The 13,702-nt window shown below is 46.9% G+C and overlaps 1 protein-coding gene and 1 non-coding gene across 2 annotated transcripts in view; one reads left to right on the top strand and one right to left on the bottom strand.

Annotated features, from left to right (window-relative positions):
* Nucleotides 1–12,434, top strand: part of LOC110301934 (collagen alpha-4(VI) chain) — a 107,940-nt gene extending 95,506 nt beyond the window's left edge. Inside the window, exons 35-38 of the mRNA XM_021172654.2 lie at nt 2,298–2,981; nt 6,045–6,141; nt 7,136–7,347; nt 12,230–12,434. Coding sequence (XP_021028313.1) covers nt 2,298–2,981; nt 6,045–6,141; nt 7,136–7,347; nt 12,230–12,285 — 1,049 coding nt within the window. The 3' untranslated portion in view covers nt 12,286–12,434. The remainder of the gene's footprint in view (nt 1–2,297; nt 2,982–6,044; nt 6,142–7,135; nt 7,348–12,229) is intronic.
* Nucleotides 1,399–1,510, bottom strand: LOC115031974 (U6 spliceosomal RNA). The gene has a single exon (XR_003837632.1). It is a non-coding gene; the product is annotated as a U6 spliceosomal RNA (small nuclear RNA).
* Nucleotides 12,435–13,702: the final 1,268 nt, after the last annotated feature.

The following is a 13,702-nucleotide window of genomic DNA, read 5'->3' as shown; positions in this document are numbered from 1 at the left end:
GTCAGGAGTCCTGGGTCCTAGATAATGGATCTACTTCTGGTTAGTCGTGAGACCCACCCTCTTCAGCTCTCCCACCTCCTCCACTGTATCCCACACTGCTCACTAGGCTGTGCCAGAGGATCCTCTCTGCAGAAGTATGCCTGCCTGCCTGGGAGGCGTTCTCATGCATGCCCACTGTAGTGAACCACCCATACTCATGGAGAAGCCACACTAGAGGGTTGAACTCCCAAGAGGATGTAGTCAGATTCAGGAATGGCTGTGTGTGGACCATGCTGTGGCTCAGAAACCACATCCACACATACTGTCTCATGGGGCACATGGTCTCTCCTGGAGCCCCAGTTTCTCTTCTGTAGAAACCTAACCTCATGGGTGTTCCTTGAGATCTTACTGTGCGTTAGGCTTTGTTCTCAGCACTACATATGTGAATTCATATTTTAAAAATGTAAACACCAAAACCAACTGCATTTTTATTATTTTCAAATTAAGGGTAAGTATGTCTTAGAGGCCAGTGGTTGTCAGGTTTTCCTGGAGCTAGAGTAACAAGTGGTTGTGAGCCACACTGCATGTGGGTACTGGGCATAGGTCTCGGGTATGAAGATGGTATGGGCTCTTAAGCACTGAGCCGTGTCTCTGCCCCTGTAAGAAACTTCACAAGATAGGTGCTGTTATCTTCATTGTGTCTGACACATGGAGGTGGGAAGAGACAAGTTCATTTGCTCAAGGTCACGTGCTGAGTAAGAGATGAACCTGGAGCGAACCGGGCAACCAGGTTCCTTTTAGATCTCACACAGAAGTGAGTGTCACCTGACCCCTTTCTCTGGGATAGAAGTTGTGAAAATAAAGACATCACTACCCCCTGCATACTCTATAGATCCCTTGAGGGACTGTGGTGCCAAGTTAACACCAGCTGACCACCAATTCATTCAATTCATTCATTCTCTCTTTCCTTCTTCCTTTCTTCCTTCCTTTCTTTCTTTCTTTCTTTCTTTCTTTCTTTCTTTCTTTCTTTCTTTCTTTCTTTCTCTTTCTTTCTCTCTCTTTCTTTCTTTCTTTCTTTCTTTCTTTGTCTTTCTTTCTTTCTCTTTCTTTCTTTCTTTCTTTCTTTCTTTTTCTTTCTTTCTTTCTCTTTCTTTCTTTGTCTTTCTTTCTTTCTTTCTTTCTCTTTCTTTCTCTTTCTTTCTTTCTTTCTTTCTTTCTTTCTTTCTTTCTTTCTTTCTTTGTCTTTCTTTCTTTCTTTGTCTTTCTTTCTTTCTCTTTCTTTCTTTCTTTCTTTCTTTCTTTTTCTTTCTTTCTTTCTCTTTCTTTCTTTGTCTTTCTTTCTTTCTTTCTTTGTCTTTCTTTCTTTCTTTCTTTCTTTCTTTCTTTCTTTCTTTCTCTCTCTCTCTCTTCCTTTCTCTCTCTCTTTTATGGAACTTCACGAATTTTCGAGTTATCCTTGCACAGGGGCCATGCTAATCTTCTCTGTAGCATTCCTTTTTTTTTTTTTAATATGTGCTGCCGAAGTGAGCACTAAGGGCTTGGCTCATGGGTGGGTTCCTAAAACCTTGGCAGAAAGTCTGAGTGGGGCGGGGGAGGGAAAAAGATTCTGTGTGCCTGTAGGGCAGAACCAGCTTAAGAACTCTGATCTCCTGACAGGGAAGTTACTTTAAAACCACAACCATTGCATTTATAAAAATATAAGCATAAAATGTCAGTCTTACTTGGTTGCTAGGCTCACTGTTAGCTCTAGCAGTCAATGTGTGGTTTCTCATATGGAAGGATCGGTCTCCTGAGTGGGTTCCTAAAACCCCTGTCGAATGCCTGAGTGTATGCACGTCCATGTAAACTTTCTTACTTACTTAAACCGTTCATCTCTAGTTAGTTCTTTTTTATGGAGAGGAAACAATACTGATAAACCAGAAATTAGGAATCCAGAAGACCTAGCAGGCATGTTCAGCCTGGCCCCACAGGCACCGTGTATCCCAGGATAGCTACAGATGTGGCCTGACATACTTGGTGACCCCAATATGCTTTTGCAATATCAATAGCTTTGACATCCCTGCAGTATTGGAGAACATTAGATATGCAGTCAGCTTCAATTCTGTCTTCTGAAAAATGGACACCTGTTTTTAAACTAACTCCATCATGTCAGATGTCAGATCTCCATCTCCACCCATTTCTTCCGGGGCAGCACTCAGGACAGGTATTCACCATGAGGCTGGAAGTGTCTTCTGCACAGAAAGAAAGGTTACCTGGCTTAACTCTGGCTCTCCCTCATTACCCTCCCCCACTCTGTATTTTCTTTATTTTCTTGCCAGACAAGTGCCGACCAGCCCTGGGGTGCCAGCTGCATGCTCCCGGGCCTCAGGAATTGGACATAGACTTGGTATTCCTGGTGGACAGCTCCCAGGGTGTCAGCAGGGACATATACCTTGGGGCTTTGCGGCTAGTGGATTCAGTGCTCAAGGATCTGGAGGTGGCTGCGCATCCTGGCACATCCTGGCATGGGGCGCGCGCAGCCCTGTTGACACACACGACCCCAGGCTTTTGGCCTGGTGTGGATCAAGCCCCTGTGCTTGAGTACTTCCACTTGACCTCCCATGGCCACCGGACACAAATGCAAAGGCAGATTCAGGAGGCTGCGAGTGGCCTGCTACAGGGAGGCCCCGCCCTGGGCCATGCCCTGGAGTGGACGCTGGAAAACGTGCTTCTGACAGCCGTACTGCCTCGGAGGTTACGGGTCCTCTATGCCATCGTGGCCAGCGAGACAAGCACCTGGGACAGAGAGAAGCTAAGGGCTCTGTCTCAGGAGGCCAAGTGCAAGGGCATCGCACTATTCGTGCTCGCCGTGGGCCCTGGAGTGGGCGCCCAGGAGCTGGCTGAGCTGACCAGAGTGGCCAGTGCGCCCTGGGAGCAGCACCTGCTACGCCTAGAGGGTGTCTCAGAGGCAGAGGTGGCCTATGCCAGTAGATTCACGGAGGCCTTCCTGAACCTTCTAAATAGTGAGTGGCCAAGGGGGTGGGTATGGATGTGGGTTGAGGGGGTGTAGGCAGGTGGGGTGGGTAGGGACTGGGTTATCCTAGGTGCTGTTGGCCGCAGATGTTTGTTTTTTAAAACACCTTATTTATTTTATTTTATTTTCAATGTCGTTTTATTTGATAGTTGAAAGCCTTTATATTCATTGTTAATTTTATTCAGGAAAATAATATATTTAGATCATATCACTCTTCCCGTTTCAACTCTTCTTGAACATCCCCCACATTCTCCTCCCAACTTCATTTCCTCCTCCTCCTCTTCCTTCTTCTTCTTCCTCCTCCTTCTCCTCCTCCTCCTCCCCTTCCTCCTTTTTTCCCCCCTCCTCCTCCTCCTCCTGCTTTTCTTTGCCACTGAGTTCATTTAGTGTTGTCAATTGGCCATGGGTTTAGGAACCATGGGCCATTTGCTTTAGGAACATGGGCAACCTACCATGGGGCACACCACAAAAGAAAACCAACTGTCCCTCCCTCCGCAGCTGTCACCTGTATATGGCTGTGTTTTAGGATACCGTTTCCAGCAATCTGCTCCAAGTCCCTTGTCATTCTCTCCCCACCCGGTGGCCCCAGGCTTCCACACAGCTTCTCCGTTTTTTTCAGTTATCAAAATGAGAATTTCGGGATGTCTGTTCCCTGATCATGAAACCAGATGGTCATGGAGGGACTCAGCGCCAACGCGTGGGCACTACCGCCACACCCACTGCTCCTTTTCAGCAGTAGATGGCCATGCTTCTCAGATTTTAACTCACACGCCCATCCGCTGGGCATCCTGGTCAGGTCTTGATCTAGTTCTGAGGTCTGAGCTGGGGTCTGAGGGTCTCGATTTCTCAACAGCTTCAGAATGACGCTGTTGGCCCACGGACCAAGGGGTTTGTTTGTTTGTTTGTTTGGTTTTTAGAGACAATTGTCTTTCTTTACAGTCCAAGATGCCCTTAAACTGGCTGTAATCCTCCTGCCTCACCACCCTCTCCCCCAAAGTGGTGGGATTGCAGACATGTGCCACCGTCTCAGAGTTATGGAACACATTTTAAGTAACAAGGGTAGAGAACTTTGTTCTTCTTTTGTTTTCTTATTAAGTCAGCATTCAAAGCAGTGGTCTGATTATGGCATTTTAATACATATGTGTTGTTATACTTTCTCACTAACCCCCCTCTCCTGCTGCCTCTCTTGAGGAGCCACAGCTTCCTCCGGCTGCGCCCTTTCCTTCCCTGACAGCCCTTCTGCCTCCATCCACACACGTTACATTCCAGCATCCTCTTTTGCCTCCTCTCTTGTGATCTCTTCCTCACTTTTATGATCCTTTCTAGTTACATGATGTGTACATGCATATATGCATGTGCACACATACACGCACATGTGTGCAGGCATGCACACACATTCCCTCACTCACCATTTGAGACCTAAGCTCTGCACATTTGAGGAAGCAGGCAGGGTTTTGTCTTATTGTTTTAGAGCACAGGTTGAACTGGCAGCATGAAGTCAGAAGTCCTCAGAGACTTTCCAGGAAGCAAGGGTGACAGGTCAAGAGCTTGGGGTCTCCTTCAGGCGGGGTAGATTAAGCCAATGGTGACGATTAAAGAGTGGGGGCTGTGTCAGTGCATCCAGGCTGGGATTCTCCCCTTCATCCCTGCCCCAGCAGCCTCACCTCCCATCACACCCAGATGAACCGAATTCATGCGCATCCAGGACCAAAGTGTACCCCCAACATAATAGTGGTGACTTAGCATAGGGTGGGGGGTTTTAGCCTGGCCAATTCCAGGCGTTTGTATTGCACTGGGCAATTAAAAATGAACCATGCTCAGGGCATGCTTCACGGTCTGGGTGCTGCCTCCTCCCCCTCCATGCTGGAAGACATGAGTTCACAGCGGCTATGACGTCCCACTGTGGGTCTTGAGGGACATCTCCTTCCCGACTCAGGAGGTGAAGGGATGCTGATGGACACTCTAGAAGCACTGGCGTGGCGTTTGCACCTTCCCGTTTGACAGATGCTTCATCACTGAGTTAATCTAGTCCTCGCTTTGTTACTCGGGAGCTGTGTGACAGGAAAAGCCACAGGCTTTCTTTCTCTGAGCCTTAGAGAGTAGTGGAGGTGGCTTAGAGCTCAGCGATTCTTTGAGGGAGAAACAGGCTGAAAGACAACAGATTCTCTCATCTGTTTAATGTGATTTTACTTTATTTTTGAGGCTTTTATTAGATTTGCACTTTATATTTTGTTGTATTCCTTTATGTTGGGATATTATTTATCTAACAGAATGCACTTTATGTTTTTGTTTTGCTTGCCTATGATTCGATTTTTATTGTTTTATTTGCATTTATTCTTACATTTGTTTTATGCTTTGTTCTAGTGCCTTTTATGAGTCTTTGATTTTATATCACAGACTTTTTTTTTGTTATTCTTACTGTTCAATTTGCCTCCTTTTTGCATTATTTTATTTTGTTTTATTTTAGATTTTGCCTTAATTTTCTGACTTTTGAGTTTGACGCAGTATTTTTGGCGGTGATGTTAATGGCATTTTGTTTTATTTTGTGCTGTTTATTATTATTTTTTTTTTATACACACAAGGCGTGGGGGGGGGGGGGGCGTCCACTGGAGCATGGATGACTATCAGTGGCCAACGCCCTTAAAGGAAACTGGGTTTGTCTCCATCAGTACCAACCATCAGTATCTCCTCAGATAGGCATGTGGCTAGCGAGCCTCTTTCCCCTCCTGCTAGAATCTGGTGCTTCTCTGGTGCAGGTTTCTGGCACACCTGCTGTGAGTTTGTGAGTGTAGGGTGCTACCCTGTCAAGGAGACACTGCTTTGCTGTGCTGATCCCCACCCCTGGCTTCCAGTCTTTGCATCTCTTCTTTCGTCAAGGTCCCCGGCACTGCAGGGCTCCCAGTGGTGGTGATTAGATGTCCCGTTTGTGCTGGGCACACATTGGTGGTGATTAGATGCCCTGTGTGTGCTGGGGACCTCGGACGCTGTTTGCATTTTGACTATTTTCACATTCTTTATGATTTGATGATTTTAAAAATTGTTTTACTTTCAGGTGGAATAAACCAGTATCCACCCCCAGAGCTTGTTAAGGAGTGTGGAGGCCCAAACCGTGGGGACACCTTGCTGCATTTCTTCACTTCTGCCAAGAGGTGAGCTCGGGGTGGGGTTGACCCAGGACAGGGATGATGCCTCTCTGTACAAAGTCCCAGTTTTTAGCTTGAGCCAGACTATAGGTTTGACAGCTCTGATGGTGCTTAGTATTTCTTTTGTAATTTTTTTTTTTTGAGAAAGGGTCTCTGTGTATAGCTCAGGCAGCTTTGACCATATGATTCTCTTGCTTCCGTGAGCACTGGGGTTACAGATATGGTACGATGAGCGGATCTCTTTTCTAACTATTTGATGGTGTGGTGGGATAGTTTCAAGGCAGGGTTTCTTCTCGTAGCCCTGGCTGTCCTGGAATTCACTATGTAGACCAGGCTGGCCTTGAACTCACAGAGATCTGCCTGTTTCTGCCTCCTGAGTGTTGAGACTAATGGCGCATACCACCACTGCCCAGGTCTGTTGTTCTTTAGTGTTAGAAGCAAGAATGGGCCTGGAGAGATGGATGGCAGTTAGGAGCGCTTGCTGCACTTGTTCTCAGCATCCCCGTGCAGCTCTCAAACAGCTGCAACTGCAGTTCTAGGGGCTGCAACACCCTCTCTGGCTTTCATGGGCACCAGGCATGCACATGGTATACACAAATGCATGCAAGGCAGACACTCATCTACATAAAACAAGGATAATAAAAAGCAACATAGGACCAATAAAAAAAAAAAAAAACCTCAAAGAGCACATGGGTGCATTAAAGCACAAAAGGAAAACTCCCATCCCACCATAGCAACTGTCTTCCAACCTCAAGTTTCAGAGAAAAGATGATGATGCTAAGCACCCAATGCAGTCCATGATCCAGCCAGAGAGTGGTGTGAATCCTCAGCCCAGAGCCACAGCAGGAGTATCCACCACCGAGGGCAAAGCCGCTCAGTTTGGTCAGATGACAAGGCTTGTGGGAGTCTTTCGTGATCTTGGAGACTGAGCTTAGGCAGGTGTGGCACCACTGGGCTACATCCCTGGCTGTGCACTGTGACAAGGGTTGCTTTCTTGCAGGTTGTCCAGGAGCCAGTCTGGCACGTCTGCTGCCTTTGCGAATGACTCAGAAGCGCTCAAGTCACAGGGCATCTTTCTAGGGGAGAGGAAAAGCAGGGTGGCGTCCGTAGCTCTGCAAGAAGCGTTGGGAAGTCATGGGAAGGACAGGGTGGACCCTGAAGACATTGATCGGCAAACGCCAGCAAAAGGAAGACATTTGGGCCCCACCCACGGTGAGCCGCCAAGCCATGGCTTCCTTGTTCTCTAAGTTTGATTCACCTTTGAACATCTTTATCTTTAAAAAACGATTCTGTGTACCTTGTCAACATGCGTTCTTTAGCACATCTTACTTACAAATGTATTCACTAAGCTGTGGAAAGTACTTTAAGACATCAAAAAGAGACTGACTTTCCCTCCCCTAGACTCCATATCAGGCCATGTTATTGTCACCATCTCTCCAGGAAGTGGTGCCAGATAGAAAAGACTCAAGGGCCCATTACAACCAACCAGTCCACAGGCCAGATTGCCTCCTCCAGAGGTGGTGAATTTACTCTTGACCTTGACCTGACCTCCCTGGTAGACTTCTTGTTCTATGAATGTTCACTGTGGTGTAGCCTCACCAAAAGACTATCATGCATATAGCATTCTGCCTGCGTGTACGCCTGCAGGCCAGAAGAGGCACCAGATCTCACTGTAGATGGTTATGAGCCACCATATGGTTGCTGGGAATTGAACTCAGGGCCTCTGGAAGAGCAGTCAGTGCTCTTAACCTCTGAGCCATCTTTCATTGAAGGAACATTTTAAAGCAGCTGTAGATAGGTTTTAGATCACAACATGGAGAAGTGTTATGGCTTACCTGTGATTGGTGGATTAAGCGGAACAGTAAACACATTAGTGAGAGACATGGGGGGACTTGACTGTCATGCTTTCTGAAGAGTTATTTGTTTCTATTTTCTGTTTGTGTGAGAGTGCCTGTATGTATGTGTGCATGCACTACGAGTACAGTGCCCTTGGAGGCCAGAAGAGGGCATTAGATCCTCAGGAGCTGGGGTTAGGGACAATTGTGGCCCACCATGTGGATGGTGGGAATTGAACCCAGGTCCCCTAGAAACACACCCAGTGCTCTTAACTACCAAGCTATTTCTCTAGGCCCCCAACCTTGGCATTCTCAAAAGTCATACGAGAAAGTGGAGTTTCTATTAGTTGGGGGTGGGGCTAGTCCTATTTAGATAAGAGGACATGTGTTGGATGATTCTCGAGGGACACTTATGGCTGATGGTGAGGTGGCCATAGGAACAATGCAATTTCTCTGTGGCTCATGGCTCTGAATTAGATGAGTGCTTTTTTTCTTAGGGTTGTTCTGAGGATAAAGCTTGATATTCTGCGTTGAGTGCCTGCTAAGCACACAGCACTCTTAGCTGGTAAGGTACGGATGCCATGTGTAGTTAGTTACCTGTTAGTCTCCAAAGCATCCAGGAGAAACAACAGAACTTGGTGGTCCAAGAGTAGGTGCTCACAGCAGTGACTTCCCCTCTATAGGTTAAAATGGGCATCAGAAGAACTCACATGCAGATTATGTTTCCAGTACAGACTATCTTCAGCTAAGCTTACTGAGGTAACGTTTTAGACCTGGATATACATCAGAAATCACCTGTGGATCTTTTCTTACTGATTAAGCCTGTTCCTTGACAATTTTATAAATGTGTATCATGCATTCTGTTTACTCTCGACCCCTACCCTCTGTCATTTCTTCTATCAACTGTCTTCTCCGTCCCACAAAGCCCCCTTTCACATTCTGAAATCCACCAAGTTTAACCACAGCCATCAGTGTGAATTATGGGTTTGGAGCTATCCGTTTGAACCTGATGGGCTGAGCCATGGGCGTGCAACTGAAGACGATGACTCTTCCAGACGATGAAAGCTCAGCTTGGAGGGCCAGGGCTTCCTGGGCTCCTTCTCCTTTTATGGCCAACTGTTGACAGGGAGAGTCTTGCGCAGGCTCAATTCAGGCAGCCACAGTTCCTGATTGTAGTGGCTGCGTTGAATCCAGAAGATGGTGGATCTCAGCTCTCCTCTTGGTCTTCTGGCTCTTGTGTTCTCCCCACCCCTTCTTTGGTGATCTTCCTGAGCCGTAGAGGAAATGGTGTAAACATCTTATTTAGGGCTGAGTATTCAAGTGCTGTTCATCACCTGGGAATCGAGGGACATTCTCCTCTGAGCAGTCTGTGGGTGGGGGACTTACAGGTGATTCCTCAGTTTAGTCAACAATGGCAGCTGCTCTGAGGCACTGTTAGTCCCCAAACCAAGGTCAGAATGATGGAGGACTGCTACCTGGCCATCTAATCCAGGCCTATCCATAAACCTGACGCCTGCAGGTACCCAGTCCCCCTCAGCCACTCTGCTGCTTGGCTGTGTCTGCTCTTTCTCCTCTTGCACTCCAAGGCTATTCTTAGCCCTCATCACAACCTCAAGCCCCCTCCTCCACTTTTCCTTCCCATAATTACTCCTTTTGCACTTTTCAAAAGAAATAAAGGTGAACAGTCAAACCTTCAACTTCCTTTCTCTTGCCCCGCCCACCCCATCTTCTCCCATTGAAGAAAAGAGCTGGCCAGTCTCCATCTTGTTCTGAATTGCTGAGACAGACAAAATTGCTTTTTCAGACCCCATTGCCTCGAGTTGCTTGGGGACTCTGCCACTGATGACTGTCCCCTTCCTTTTCAGACCTCCCCTTGTCCCTTGGCTTTGTGGACAGCAGTCTGCGTTGGAGTGGACAACCATTCTTGAGCCAGGCGTAGAACATCAGCCCCTACTTATCTTTCTCTTACTCTCCCTTTGTTCTCTGATATGTTTTTTTCTTGACTTTTCCTTTGTACAACTCCATTCTGCACCCCTGTGAGAATGCAGATTGGGTCATGCCATTTCTTATCACATATCCTTCCTGTGTGAGGAACACAGGCCCCTTAAGGTTGACCCATGCCCAGAGGCTCTAAAGTCTTGATGGCTGCCGTGTTCCTATATGTCATGTTTACAGGAGTCACAGTTGGTCCTTGGGTCCTGGTACTTGGTTCCAGCCTCTGTGGCCCAGCTCACTCTCACCTGCCTGTCTCTGCTCATCCATTACCACTGGGCTCAAGTTTATCCCTCCTCGGGGCCCTCTCTGTGCCCTTATGAAATTTTCATGGCCTCGTTTGTATCCTCCTGTTGTAGCTGGGTTCTGCCATGAAGCCTGTACCCTGATATTACCCCTGCTTGTGAAGAATTTTAGACAAGTGCTATCTCTTTTCACACAAGCCAGGATGATCTTGACACATTTTCAATTTTGGCGTTATCTCTCAAGCACTCAGAGTTTTTTTCCCCCTTCCACGTAGGGTTATATAGTAAAACATCTATACTGGGCGATAGAACAAGCCTGGACTTCAGTGAAGCTGTAATGTCACTGTAGCTGCTCGTTACACCCACCAGCACTCTCCCTTCCCACACACCCTGTTCCCGACATCCCTGGATTCCACAGACTTGAATAAAATCCTGGGCACTGCGGCAGCATCTGCCAAGAAGGCAAATGTTAATATTCATGGGAAAACAATGCCTAATACAAGATTAGGGGTTTTCAGTAATTGCTTGAGTAAAAGCTTATTGTTCTCTGATGTCATATCATACTAATAAAGCAAGCTCAGGGCTGTAAGGAATACTGGGTGTTAGGCTTCAGGCAAGAGTGTAGGCTGCTTAGCTGGAAGTGGCGAGGACTCACCCATAGTTCTGACTAAGGCGGTAAGCACTGGCCATCACAGAGGCTGGTTAAGTGGAGGTATTTTAAAATTCAGTACAATTAAAGTTTCAGTATCTTGGCAGGCCCAGACTCACTTCAGTCATGTGGGCACGGGCGTTGATCAGCATAGATTTCCCATTGATCCAGAAGTTTGTGTCACTGCAGAAAGTTCAGCTGCATGACACCATTCCAGATATGTCATCTAGGAAAAGTGGCTTCTTTCCACCTAGGCAAAGTGGGGCTTCTAAAGACAAGGGCCCAGGGTGATACGATAAGTCCTTGGTTTGTTGGCTTTGGCAGAGCTGAGGCGTGCTGCATCCTAAGTCTCCAGGTCAGGTCAAGACAGAACAGCTGGCCGTTGACTTCTCAGTGTTTCTCTGTTGACTTCCACAAGGTTTTGACTGTGTGTCCTTTTTCCTGGTTACCCTGAGAAGAGAACCACACAATGATATGTCCAAGTGTGCCTGTCCCAGGCACAGCACAATCCTAGAAGTTCCTTTAGGATCAAGTGTTTCCATCCTCATGGGTGCTGGGCATCTCCTAGAAAGATGACAGGTGTTGATTGTACCACCGAGTGGCTGGTCCTCAGCTCCTGGCAGCGGGGCATCGTACACTGTGCCGCCTCCTCTCTATGTGGTGTCTTTGCTATTTAGGGTCCTCTGAAGTTCCAGAGGGAACTCCAGCCAGCATTCTGCCCTTCAGGGTTGGCCCAGGAAAAGCACAGTGCATAAGATACAAAGTGTCTCCAAAGACATGCGGAGTGGGTGGGGTGACACACCTGGGAAACCTGCCCCTGACTGAAAATCCGGAAGTTCCCAACTCTTACCCTGCTGTGATTTGCTGATTCCCAATGCCATTAAAAAAAAAAATCTTCCAAGGCATACCATATTTGTTTTTTTTATTTTTATAGTGGCTACCTTAAGTTTTTGAGTAAAAAAAATCAGGATGCTACAGATGATAAATAAGCTGGATTTCTGTATGTTATCAGGAGACTGGTCAAGTTTGGGATTGGGCAAAGGACTGAGATGTTTTGTAAAAGGAAACAAAGCAAGTGAGGGATCGCAGCGTCATTCACATGTATATGTTGTATATAATGCATCTTTGTTCCATATATGTTAATGATAATTATATCTATATGCACATGGTATATGTTGCAACATGTGACTTACTGTACTACACTTGTGATATTAGGCTTAAAAGTATTGTCTTTACGGTTGAGGAAGTCGAGGCCAGACAGGATCATTATCTTACCTATGGTCAAGTTGGTGGTAAGGCAGGGGATTGCAGTATTTGAGACAATCAGACCCATCGTGCCTGAGCCCAGCTCTCTCTCCTCTGTTTGCTTGCAGGTCCTTGTCCCATGGATCCTGAGGAAGGCGAGTGCCTGAATTATGTCTTGAAGTAGTACTACAGCCAGGAAGAAGAAGCTTGCTACTGCCTCTGGTTTGGGGACTGTGGGGGCAAGGCCAACCAGTCTGAAACCAGAGAAGAGTGTGAGGCGTGGTGTAGGCCAAGCCTTGTAACTGGTGCCCTTCCTTTAACGGTGAGACAGTGAGACTGGCGTTACCCTTGCTGAGACAGGCTTTCCAGCTCATGACTGACAAACCCCACTCCGTAGCCCTGGATATTCTAACTCCCTCCACTGTTTTCCTGCCTGTGAAGGCTTAGGCTAGATCATTTGTAACGGAGGATTAAATTCTGTTTTTCCCTCATTGTATAATTAGCTCTTGGAGAACTTTGTACAAAGTGTTTTGGTCATATTCACCCATTCTTGGACTCCTTCAAGATTCACTCCCTCTTTCCTGCCAATCCAACTTTGTGCCATCTTTAAAAAACCCCATCAAGTCCAGTTTGTACTGCCCACATGTGTGGCCTTCCACTGAAGCCTGGCCGACCTGCCAGGGACTGCACTGTAATGAAAACTGACTCTGCTGCTTGCAGAACTCCCCAGCTGGGATGTAACTGGGTGCCTGTCTTCCCTCTCCATGCTGGGATGCTGTTTGGCTTGATCTTGCATATTCTTTGGGATTCCAATGTTTATTCTCAAACATTTGAGTTTTTTTTTTAAAGGAAATTAAATGTGTTATGATTTAACACACACAGACACATACACAGAGACACAGGCTGACAGATAGACAAATACACACATGCACACACAGACACACCCACGCACCTGAGGAGAAGCTGGAATAATCTATATAGATAAGACAGATACACAGTCAGACACACATACAGTCCAACAGATGGTCAGACACATACAGATATACAACAGACACAGAGACACAGAGCTTTTTCCCTGGCCTCTGAACTCATCCTTAGCTTCTACCAAGCACTGAGAAGGAAGGGAACTCTGGGAAACTGGTGGAGTCTGGCTTGGGTTCTTTGTGACATGTATTATTCATCTTGGGTTTCCCTAAGGAAACATCACAGATTGGGTACCCTACAGAACAGAAGTCTACGTCTCAAAGCTCTGCCTAGAAATCCAACTCAGTGCGCCAGCCTGCTTGCTTTTCTTGGTGAGGGGTTTCTTCTAGCTGGCAGATGGGCACTTTCTTGTGTCCTCGCGTGGCCTTTCCTTCCACATGCTCAGGGAGGGAGGGACGGAATGGGGCGGCAAAGAGACCCTCTGGCATCTTCTAAGCATCCATCATCTATATTAGGGCCCCACCCCTCTGCATATCTAATTAAAAGGCTCTAGATACAAATGCAGTCAGATCTGATATTAACATTGTCATATGAATTTGGAGAACAAACCTAGCAGACCACAGACAGCTGATGGCTTCATGACTCTCATCCATCCGCCCCAGGACACAGTGGACTTT

Source organism: Mus caroli, unplaced genomic scaffold (genome assembly GCF_978045245.1).
Source record: "Mus caroli unplaced genomic scaffold, Mus_caroli_1 scaffold_11, whole genome shotgun sequence".
Taxonomy (NCBI): domain Eukaryota; kingdom Metazoa; phylum Chordata; class Mammalia; order Rodentia; family Muridae; genus Mus; species Mus caroli.
Note: the sequence above shows the minus strand (reverse complement) of the source record. Positions and strands in the feature narration are given on the sequence as shown.